Below are 12,211 nucleotides of genomic sequence, written 5' to 3'. Positions count from 1 at the left end.
CAAACCCTGTAGTATTGTGGACGTGTCAAGGACGTTCCTGTGTCGCTAAGTTGACTTAAGGTTCTAATCAAATCCTTAGAAGCTTATGCTGAATGTTCCCCTTTCTTTCCACTAAAGGACTTGACTTTTACCAGAACACCGTGTAGATTGTAGATGTGTTGTCTGGATGTGACACACGTTGTCAGCTCGGCCACTAATGCCTCCTCAGTAGACAAACAGTGGCCCTGCATCGGCTCTCAGTGCCGGCTCACCATAGAAGCTCAAACAAGTTGTTTGGGAGGGTTGCCAGAAAAAAAGCCTCTGCTGTCAATCAACAACAAGCTAAAGCGCCTACAGTTTGCCAAACGTTACTGGACTTTCAATGGGACCGGGTTATACGGTCAGATGAGACCAAAATAGAGCTTTTTGGCAACAAACATCAAAGGTGGGTTTGGCGTAGACAGAAAGATAGCCACACAGAGAAGCAGCTCATACCCACTGTGAAGTATGGTGGTGGATCTTTGATGTTGTGGGGCTGTTTTTCTTCCAAAGGCCCTGGACATCTTGTTAGGATACATGGTATCATGGACTCCATCAAATACCAGCAGATATTAAATGAAAACCTAACAGCCTCTGCCAGGAAGCTAAACATGGACCGTGGTTAGACCTTCCAGCAGGACGATGATCCGAAGCACGCCTCAAAATCTACACAAAAATGGTTCACCGACCACAGAATAAAGGTTTTGCCATGACCATCACAGTCCCCCGACCTAAACCCCAGAGAAGATCTGTGGGATGAGCTGAAGAGGAGAGTCCACAAGCGTCGACCTCTGAATCTGAAGGATCCAGAGAGATTCTGCATCTAGGAATGTCTCAGATCCAGAGCCATGTGGTCACCAACCTCATCACGCATTACAGGAGAAGACTCACAGCTGTTATCTTGGTAAAGGGAGGCTGCACAAAATATTAAATGAAGGGGTGCCAATAATTGTGGCACATATATTTTTGAGAAAACTATTTGTTTCATGATCAGAATTTAATGTTTCTTTCAATTATGTTGCTTCAGTTAAAGGTTAGATTTTTGTGAATATTTTGAATGAAAGATCATGAGGATAAACAATAAAGACATTTTTTCGCATCTCGTTTTGCTCATTTTTACTAAAGGGTGCCAATAATTCTGGAGGGCACTGCAACTGGCAGGCTTCCAGCTGTTCAGAGCGGATCGCGACACGGAGCTCTCCGGCAAATTGAAGGGTGGAGGAATCTGTTTCTACAGACAGTGGTTCTGCAGCAGTGTTCTCCTGATCTGGAATCTTCCATCATGAGCTGTAAACCCTTCTACTCCCCCGTGAGCTCGCTTCATTCATACTAGTCGGTGTTTACATGCCGCCGCAGGCCAACGTGCAGGAAGCACAGCGGACACTCACCGAACAGACACTGTGTGGAGCGGACCAACCCGGACTCTGTAGTTCTTGTCCTTGGTGACTTTAACAAAGGAAACCTCAGCCATGAACTCCCCAAATACAGACAGCTTATTAAATGCTCAACCAGAGAGGAACGTTGTAGACCACTGTTACTCCACATTAAGGTCTATCACGCCCTCCCTCGAGCTGCACTGGTCTCTCTGACCAGTCATGGTCCATCTGATTCCTGCATACAGGCTGAAACTAAAGCTCTGTAAACCTGGTGAGGACATTCAAGCAGTGGACCAGTGGAGCCATGGAGGACCTTCTGGCATGTTTGGACCGTACAGACTGGGATGTGTTCAGGACTGCTACCAACAGTCTGGATGAGGACACAGAGGCTGTGACGTCATACATCAGCTTCAGACAGCTAAGGCTGCACAAGGATCAGGCATCTAGGAGTGGAGACAAGGACATGTATATAGAGGCAAAATACAGGTTTAGTAAGGCGGTGAGAGACGCTAAACGACTGTACTGTGAGAAACTGCAACACCTGCTCTCAACAAGTGACTCTGCTTCTGTCTGGAGAGGTCTCAGACAGATCACCAACTACAAGCCTAAAGTCTCCCACTCCATGAATGACCTACGCCTGGCAAACGAGCTGAACGAGTCCTACTGTCGCTTTGATGGACAATGGGACAGTCCTGACTCCATCCCCCATGGCTCCATCAACCAGCCCCAGACCACCAGGTCCCCCACCCCCAGCCCAGCAGGGGCCCACGCCTCTGCACCACCCATCCCAGTGTCCCCCCACCCCCCAGGGCCCCCTCCCCAAGCTCAGCAGGGACCCATGTCTCTGTACCACCCATCCCAGTGTCCCCCCCACCCCCTTCCCAGTGACGACTGTCTCTATTCTGGAGAGAGACCTCAACAGGCTTTTTAAAAAACAGAACCCCCGCAAAGCAGCCGGCCCAGACTCTGTCTCCCCCTCCACCCTGAAGCATTGTGCTGATCAGCTGTCTCCGGTGTTGACAGACATCTTCAACACCTCACTGGAGACATGTCACGTACCAGCCTGCTTCAAGGCCTCCACCATCATCCCCGTCCCCAAAAAAACAAGGATCACAGGACTTAACGACTACAGGCCCGTCGCCCTGACCTCTGTGGTCATGAAGTCTTTTGAGCGCCTTGTCCTGTCCCACCTGAAAACTCTCACTGACCCACTCCTGGACCCCCTGCAGTTCGCCTACAGAGCCAACAGGTCTGTAGATGACACAGTCAACATGACCCTCCACTTCATCCTCCAGCATCTGGACTCCTCAGGAACCTACGCCAGGATCCTGTTTGTGGACTTCAGCTCTGCTTTCAACACCATCATCCCGTCTCTGCTGCATGACAAGCTCTCCCAGCTGCACGTGCCCGACTCCACCTGCAAGTGGATCACAGACTTCCTGTCAGACAGGAAGCAGCACGTTAATTGTTGTTGATTGTCTTATGCACCACCCGTCATGTCAAATTCCTTGCATGTGCAACATACCGTGGCAATAAATGGTTCTGATTCTGACTTCTTTTGTGTTTATTGTCTGCTCCCCTCATCTGTTGTGTATTTGTTGGTGATAAAGCGTTAACAGCTTTCCTGAATGATGGAGCAGCCATGTTCTCTGTAATAAATACAATGAAATGAAACAGCATTTACTCTAGCAGGCTACTGTACTTCAGTAGTTTTGAGGTACCTACACTTTACTTGAGTATTCTCATTTTATGCCACTTTATACTTCTTTAGGGAAATCTTGTACTTTTTGCTGCACTGCATTTACCGGACAGCTTTAGTTAATAAGTTTTGACAAACCAAACATATGATGACTTTATAAAATGAGAAAAACAATCTCTGTAAACCTGAAAGCTAATGGGCTAACTTGTCTTTAAGAAATCATTTCTAAAAGTCAGTTGAGGCTCTTGAGCGCACTAAGAGTTTTTTCAGAGTTCTGGTTTCAGCATTATCATCACAACTTCACAAAACGTCAAACAAACAATAGACGTACACACAAGGTCGGCAACCTTTTTGATTTGAAGGGCCATCTTCACATTTTCTTTGAAAGTGTGCCATATCAACAATAAGGTTAATAATAAGTTGAATTATGACTCCACATCAAGATTTAAATCTCCAACGGATCTGTTATTCTGTTCCATTCATACAAGCAATGTAGCAACATTTAAAAAGTCCATAATTCTACCATAATTCTACCATAATTTGATCATTGTAATTAAATTTGAGATCACCAAAATGAAGGCTGCCATCTTATGAAAACATCCACATCTGAGTTGAAATTGTTTCTTGCATTTCTTCACCCAGTTTGGGGCATTTCCTACATGTATTTTGAATCACATTGTTAAAATGCCCCTCAAAAATATGTGAATCTCATTTCAGCTTTGCAGACATTTGAGCTGTAGATGCTCCTAACTTTAAAGTAACGGTAGTATAATATCCAATATGATATTGTTTGTAACGTGCACAGAAATGACTGCATGTGACTGAAAGTGTACTGCTGGGGATCCAACACAGTCACGGTGTCTAGCATTGTATCAATGACTAAACCGACCTGTAGTTCTCCTGCACAGAGAAACTAATCCACTCGTTGCATCTGTCCTTGTCCTGTCTCTCACTCTCTTCACAGATCTCCTTACAATGATGAAGATAAGAGAGTAACGCGTTAGAAAAATGAAACAGTAAACTGTGATTTCCCAGATTGTCATTCTCATGTGTGAATGACAATCCCAAACCTGTGTCCCATGTAGTTTCTAGTCAGTCTCTCCAGAAGAAAAGTGATGTTGTGATTGTATTAATTATTGGTAAATCAACCAAGCTGGTCATTTTGTCTAATTCCTGCAACAATTCCATTATAATTTGGTCACATGGGAGAAATGCTTTTTTTTTTACTTCCAGCATAATGTAGGCATTTACAAAACCAGGTCAAATCAAATGAAACCCTGCATTCCACCAGCACAGTTTAGACCATTTTTTACTTTTTATCACAAAGTGTAGCTGGGATCTTCTAAACACTGAGTGCTGCTGCAAATGAATACATCTTGGCTTCAATACTCTAGTTATTTGATATATAGCATCTTTTTCCTGGGGGACTGTGTTTTCTTTGTGTTTGTGCTTCACAGTGGTAGCTCTACGTCAGTGTAACAGCATGATAGCATCAGGGTGTTCCCCACTGCCCAATCCTTCACGATACCTTTAAACAGTGTGCTTCTCAGAGTAATAGGAGCCAAACAAGCTGTTCCCATGGTGACACTATTTCTTCTTCTCTCTCAGAAAATCACTTTCGATGCGTACAGACGCACGGTAAGTCATAGTAATTCATTAGAAATGATGTTAAAACATATGTACGTTGATATTATATTCGATACAGAGCAGACCCAGATTTCCTCCAAGCTGACAGTTGATGGTTTGAAGCTGTACAGTCAGCTGACTTCAGTGAGATGGATGTTTTCATGGGTTACTTCTGTGTCTTTACTTTGCAGTTAAAGAACACCGCGATCAAAACATGTTTTATTGCTAATAAGATAAGTTAAAAATGTATAATGTGAATCCAAAAGTTGTGCTTGCTGTTGAGCTGAACCTTGTGGGCGGGGCATACACTGAAAGAAACACGTCTCGATTGGCCAGTCTCGATTGGAGCGACAGCTTGGCAACATGTACAGCAAGCACAACTTTTGGATTCACAAATATAACTTTGGGATTTGCACTATTACATTTTTAATTATACGTTTCTCTTACGTGCAATTAAACATGTTTGGACTGAGGTGTTTTGCTCTAAAATCTGTTTTCTGGTTCATTTAAAGACACAGATGTAACCCCGTCCATTGTCTCATGTCTGTCTACACATTTGAAAGTGGACAGCTGGATATTCTTTGATTTATCAAACTTTTACAAACAATTTTACAAAAAAATGTATTTGTGTTCCTCTATCATTCTAGAACTTGTTCTACCAGCAAGCTATCATGAGGTCAAAGGTGAAATCCAGTGTGTCCCTCGGAGCGTAAGTTCCTCTGGATTCTTATCAGTTTGGGTTCAAATCAATTTGAAAGATTTTCTTCTGAATAAGACTTATCTCTGTGTAATATAATGCTATCTATGCTAACTATGAGATCTGTATTTGCTCATTGTATGCTTATTATTTATACCTTGCAGGCCTAATTACAAGAACAGGGTCTTTAGATCAGTATTCAGTGATCAGTTAAAACATTGGCTGGACCAGTTTGGAAACACTGACACGGAGACTCTGTGGATTCTATTGGTCTCATGATAGTTCTGTTTCTGCAGACTGACCAAGTACGTCACAACCTACAAAAACCACGACCCGTTCCTGGCTCCCTGTCTACCCAGCAACCCCTGGCAAACAGACAATGACGCATACTGGACTTTCAACATGAGACGGTGAGGGCTGCTGCAGTTTATCTTTCTGTCTGGCTTCATTATCAAGATGCTTAAAGGCATCTAAATGAAAAACAAAGACCTATTCAGACTCCTTGAAAACCTTTAGATTGTGAGCCTCCTTTTGTTGCTGACCTAGTAACCTTGTATGGTGACCATGGGGACCTGTGGCTGAGGAGATAAAGTGGGCCATCCACTCATCCGGAGATTGGTGGTTTGATCCCTGGCCAGTTGAAGTGTCCTCGGGCAAGATACTCAGCCGCTGCTTCCATCGGAGTGTGTGTGAATGAGCCTTAGATTAATATGGATGAATGTGTGTAATGTGTGTATACCAGTGGTGGACCGTGCATGTTATACCTGGGCCTTCTGTGCTGTCCTACTAGACTTGAGCCATGTCCTAATGAGCTCATTATGACGTCACAGCTATGGTTATTTGTTTCTAGGGTGTAATAATACACATATTCCTATTAAACCGTTCGGTACGAGGCTTAAGAACCGAACAATACGTTTGAATAATACTAGTGGATTTGGAAAATGCAAAAGCTTAAATTGTGGTAAATATAATGTTTTCGGTGGACTGCGCTCACGTAACAGACAACAGGCTCTGTGACCTCTGAACCCGGAACAATAACAAAAAACAGCTGAGGCTGCGGCTCCGCGCGTGTCTTCAGGGGGGCTAAGCTAACTAGCTTAGCGGGGAAACAACAGCTTAAACGGATTCAATTGTCCGGACAATAACCCCGCGCATGACGGGATGCTTCGTAAATAACGGACAATGCATATAATCCAAATCAATGTAATTAACACAATGACAAGAACAACTCACAAGAACCAGTCACATATATTTATATGACAACAAAGCAATCCAGCAACAGTGCAGCTTCTCCACCGCTGTCAGCCAGAAACACCGTTCATACAAATCCTTCTCCATGCTGGGTCAGAGCTGCTAGCTGTGGACTTGACCGACCCTTTGATACGATGTCCATCTTTTCTAGAAATGTCCTTCTCCAGAAATCCATTTAAAAACGCTAAAAATGTCACGTCAATGTCATAACTTCTTACATATGTTTCAACTTGAACTCTTACTAAACACTAAGATCTGCTAGCTAGCTTTCTGTTTGACTAAAGTCACGCTGGCCCACTGACCAATCACAGCACCTTAAAGCTGACGTACTTAGCAGGCTACCTGGGTAGCATCACGTTAAAGAATACGGCCAACATGTCAAACTAAAGATCCGATTGGTTGAAGACGATGACAATCAACAATATCGTCACGTGAACCCCAGCTAGAGTGTACTCGAGCAAGGCTGCTGGACAGTGAGCCTGGACATGCTCAGGGACATCTTCGACATCGTCTTGGAGTCATCGCCTCTGCTGCCACCACACTCAGCACCAGCGCTCCCTTGAGATGTGTCGTTAGCACACTGCCGGTCACACTGATGCCAGCCTCCCCTAACCATCCTGCCCACCGCCTACAGAGGAACCATAGAGAGCGCCCTGACCAGCCGCATCCCTGTCTGGCATGGGAAGTGCAACAACTCCCTACAGAGAAAAATGAAGTCAGCAGAGTCACTGGGAGCTCTCTCCGCTCTATCCATGACGTTTACACGCAACGCTACACAAACGAGGCTGCCAAAATCATAAAAGACCCCTCCCCCGGACGTTTAACCCTGCTGCTGCTGACTCAGCAACAGCTTCTTCCCCTAAACTCCTCACACCCTGCTGCATCAAACTCAACATAACAAGCAAAGGCCCATGGATCTGGATCTCCTGGCAACAACATGTGGGTCATATCTGGTAGAATCACCAGGTTCATTTGCTGGCTGTACAATGCTTTCTCTGCTACTGTAAACAGAGGCAGAGTAGCAACCTCACAGCTACTGTTCATACCCACATCATAGCAACAACCACAACAGCAGCAGTAGCCCAACAACCATGTCCAACCATGTGCAGCTGTACCAACTTCTTTTCATCATTATTACACTCCATAGAAATGGCTCTGCATAGTGAATGTATCGTATTCCAAACAGATGCTATGTGTGTAAAAGTGTAATGTGGATACTTCCTAAAGGCACAGTCATGTGACTCAGCCTGTGTTTGTGTCCAGAGTGGAGGTTCCCACTAAGATGCGCGTGGAGCGCTGGTCCTTCAGCTTGTTCGAGCTGCTGAGCGACCTGCGAGGCCGAGACGACTTCAAGGTCTTTCTCAAGAAGGAGTTCAGCGGTACGTCACCACACGTCACCAGACATCGTTCAGTTTAGACCATGCATCTCTGCTGTGAGGTGGTTGTGGCTTTCTCTGGAACCCTCCCTCTTGTTAAGTCTTTACTTCTTTTGTTTCAACCTTCCTGATAGTAAGGCTGAGGCAGGTAATGGCATAGCAATGTAGAATCGTAATTGTGATATTGTTGCTCCTCCCATGTCAGAGTTGTGATATGTTTAATGTTACATTTTTTCATTTCCTGTATGCAGAATACATGAATATGAGGTACAAAAACAAGATGTCAAGACATGCAGCTCACATGTGACATGCATTTGAATGCACAACTGAGTGTTTCCCGAGACAATAAGCAAAGCACATCTGTTTGATACGCAAATCCATAATCCAAAACATCTGAGCAGCTGTTCAGCAGTACACACTGCAGCTTTCCTTGGGTTCCTTGAGCAGGCTTGTAAAACAACATTATTTAACAACTCTTATGGTCTTATGGTGCCACGGCCTGGGTTTAAAAACACAATAATAAATCACTGATCAAATGTATATGTGTGTGTGTGTGTGTGTGTGTGTGTGTGTGTGTGTGTGTGTGTGTGTGTGTGTGTGTGTGTGTGTGTGTGTGTGTGTGTATTCTAGGGGAGAACCTGGCTTTTTGGGAGGCAGCTGAAGAACTGAAGTGGGGCACAGCATCTTCCATGTCATCGAAAGCTGAGACCATTTTCAAGTAAGAAAAAAAAGAACTGTTTATCTCTGTGTGTGTGTGTGTGTGTGTGTGTGTGTGTGTGTGTGTGTGTGTGTGTGTGTGTGTGTGTGTTGGGGGGGGGGGCATCCATTGCCGGAAACGGAATAGAAAGGAAAACCTATTTTATTGCCTGTTTTATACCATTGACTGCTGACTCCTCACTCCTCTCAAGTGGAGATACAGGAGCATCAGCTGTCGTACTACCAGACTTCAGAGCAGCTTCTTTCATCTTCTGTGAGACTCGTTACCTCATCAACTCATCCTCCACACTCCACATATGATTTGGAGTGTTTTGAGCTTGTATTGTCCGGACTGTGAGGGAGCTGGGAGGGGAGAGGGAGACACACTTGGCCTCCACTGAGTGCACTTTCCTAGTTTGCCACGACAAAAGTCTCGGTCCTTTAGTCCTTTCATCCACCATTCAATATGTCAGAGACCTCTTGATCAAACTCTAACGTCCTGTGAGTTTCACTGCTGCTCAACAGTTCTGAGAGGTACTTTGTCTGATGTAAGGATAACACAACTGAGGCGTGCAGCACACTTAACAACCGGCGATATAGGCTATTCATCCAATCATGTTGTCAAAGTGAACTGCAGTTCACAGTGTAACACTTCATGTTTCTTTATTCTGTATCGCCTCCTCTGAACCCAAATTGTCCTGCTGTGTTTAGTTATGTTAGCTTCTAGCTCTGTAATCCATATGGAAACAAGAGTCCAAGTGGAAGCAGTTGTTGATCACTTGTGGTGAGAGGAGTGAGGAATCAGCAGTCAATGGCGGTGTAAAATAGTCAATAGAATAATGTTGTCAATGAAACGTTTTAAGAAAGTTTGAATCACCGCAACCACAAGAGGTCCCTGAGCATACGGTCATAAATGAACACACATATCAGGCCGTAGGGTCCAGTAGTATGCAGGTTTTGTCGTGGACAGACATAGAGATGCACACACACTAACGCATAGACACCCAACCCAATACATAATCTCCTGGCTGAGATAAGAAATGGGTGCCTTGTTGAATTCAAACACGTGGTGCTGGGGTTATGTAGCTCTGCATTGTGCCTTATTTTCTATAATGTCATGTAAATAACTTGAAACACTACGGAGTCCCACATGAGCAACGGTCTCGATCTTTCACTAAGACACGTATATATTAACTACACTAAGGCTACCACAGCACATGAGTCTATCGTGTGAATTATTCAAACTTCAGCAGAAAACAGTTTGTTCTCATGGACCATGACTGATTGAACAGGGTTTCAGGGCCTTTAACACTTTAAGCTTTCAACAGTATTATATTTCCAAACAAAGTGAGTAGACTACACCCTTACCCCAATGTCAACCAAGATGTTGAACCGGAGCGTCTGTGTGTTCAGGACCTTCCTGGCCCCCGGTGCCCCCCGCTGGATCAACATTGATGGCAGGACAATGGGTCTGACCGTGAAAGGCCTGGACCATCCTCACCGCTACGTGCTAGAAGCAGCCCAGACACACGTGTTCCTGCTTATGAAAAAGGTGCGTCTGTGTTTTCTTACCTTGTAACCAATAATGCCTATAATTCATCTTTACCAATAAGGGTTAAAGGACTAATGTGGGGATCATCTGAGATTACAAAAAATGTATTGAAGTCACTGCCAAAGTGTGCGTCCACAGAAGTCACCAGATCCGACATTGTGTCTTTAAGTCGAGGCTATGACATATAATATATTCATACTGTAATTTGTGATCCAATTCAAAACGTGCATATAAATGAAACACACATTCTCAGATAAACTCTTGTGTGGTGGAGCTGAGGTCACCGGCGGTGTCGTGTGCTCTCATTGTCACAGGATACGTTCTTCCGTTACCTCAAGTCACCAGTGTACAAAGACATCCAGAAGAAAGCACTGAACCCCGAGCCTCATAACTTCAGGTTGGTGGCCCATCCCTTCCCTACCTTTGTTGACCACACATGTTCAATAGTCCCTATAGTCGTGATAGTTCTACCCCACAGTAGGATTCTCACTCATGCAAACACTTCATGCCAGATTAAAACACATCATAACCTCTAGTGGCTCAACAGCAGCTACTAACGAGGTCACACGGGTTGATTAGAACAATGCTGACAAGTTAAACATGAAAGGTGTTGCTGGAACTCTAGAGCTATAGATGAAATAACATGCATGTCAATGGAATCTGCTGCCCAGAAAGATACTGAATGAGTCTCTGTGGAGCGTCCAGAACAGTGTGCACAGTGCTTGTTGAAGGAAAGGTTGCTGCTGAACGTGTCATCTTTCCAAGTACCACAGAAATGAAATTCTATTCACCTCTATTGAATTGGTGTTGAATCAAAATGTTTATCTCAAAACCTGGACGAATGCATAGAAAGTGTACGGCTAGACATCAGAACATAGAAGCTTCAACCCTTTAAGGCTGCACAGAGAACGTAAGGCACTAAGGCCTGGTCACGCCAAACAACAGACCTGAACGACTACACCACCGGTTTCAACAGCCAAGAGGCCTGGACCGGCTTAAACTGTCCCTGCCCACAAAGAGAGGCTTTTCAATCATCTCCACTTGACCATGGTTCTGTTTCCACCCTAGCCCGGCCCAGCTGGAGCAGAACGCTCAGAACAGAAGCCTAGGCATCCATCCCATCGTCCTCTGGCAGCAGGAGGAGGAGGAGAAGGCCAAGGCTGCCCTTGCCTCCGCTCCCGTCGACGTCAAGGCCATGATGAGCAAAATAGACAGGAATAAGTAGATACGTATGTGTGGTTGTGTATTCTACACGTCATGTGACACGCCGTGCTAGGGATGGGACCGTGTAGGATTTTATATCTAGAAAGCGCTCCCAATAAGTTGATGCTGGTGAATTTCACAAATATGGTCACACGAGTGAAGCTGAGGAGTCAAAGATAGAGTCTGATTTAAAAGACAGGAATCATCATGTAAGAAAGAGCAAACTCACAATGTTTCTATTGTATCTATTTCTGTATCCACGCCTCATTCATCCAGGGGGACATTATGACTCATCGTTTGGCTGCTTTTCACTTAAAAAAGATGTGTCATATCTGTGACGCAATAGAAATGTTTGTTTCTTAACACAATGTAGGTAAAAGTGATTTCAGTATGTTTTACTGATGATTGTTGGGAAAACATTGTGAATCAATTATTTTCCTGGATAATCGTGACGTAATAACGTGATATCGTCCCATGCTTGCACAGTACCAACACAGGGACAAGTCCTCCTGTTAGCATGTAGACACTGTACAGAAGAAGTTATAGTATTCATTATGGAAGGCCTACTAGGCACAGGGCCCTCTGACCTCTGACCCCTGACCCCATGTTTGATTTGACTCTTTACATGTCTTGTTGGAAAGCCAATCAAATGACTACAAAAAGATACAAAACCACAAATACACACATAAACCACGAAGGCAGAAGAAGACAAAACTA

The 12,211-nt window shown here is 44.4% G+C and overlaps 1 protein-coding gene across 1 annotated transcript in view; it reads left to right on the top strand.

The window, feature by feature from the left end:
• The window catches only part of rgs9a (regulator of G protein signaling 9a), a 22,003-nt gene extending 10,437 nt beyond the window's left edge, over positions 1-11,566 (top strand). Inside the window, exons 10-17 of the mRNA XM_068724838.1 lie at positions 4,702-4,731; positions 5,367-5,428; positions 5,713-5,826; positions 7,931-8,046; positions 8,674-8,761; positions 10,153-10,291; positions 10,606-10,688; positions 11,360-11,566. Coding sequence (XP_068580939.1) covers positions 4,702-4,731; positions 5,367-5,428; positions 5,713-5,826; positions 7,931-8,046; positions 8,674-8,761; positions 10,153-10,291; positions 10,606-10,688; positions 11,360-11,516 — 789 coding nt within the window. The 3' untranslated portion in view covers positions 11,517-11,566. The remainder of the gene's footprint in view (positions 1-4,701; positions 4,732-5,366; positions 5,429-5,712; positions 5,827-7,930; positions 8,047-8,673; positions 8,762-10,152; positions 10,292-10,605; positions 10,689-11,359) is intronic.
• Positions 11,567-12,211: the final 645 nt, after the last annotated feature.

The sequence above is a fragment of the Cebidichthys violaceus genome, unplaced genomic scaffold (genome assembly GCF_023349555.1).
Source record: "Cebidichthys violaceus isolate CVI_PGR_0920_01 unplaced genomic scaffold, fCebVio1.0.p SCAF_32, whole genome shotgun sequence".
In the NCBI taxonomy this organism is placed as follows: domain Eukaryota; kingdom Metazoa; phylum Chordata; class Actinopteri; order Perciformes; family Stichaeidae; genus Cebidichthys; species Cebidichthys violaceus.
The sequence above is the reverse complement of the archived record's forward strand: the minus strand, read 5'-3'. Positions and strand labels throughout refer to the sequence as shown.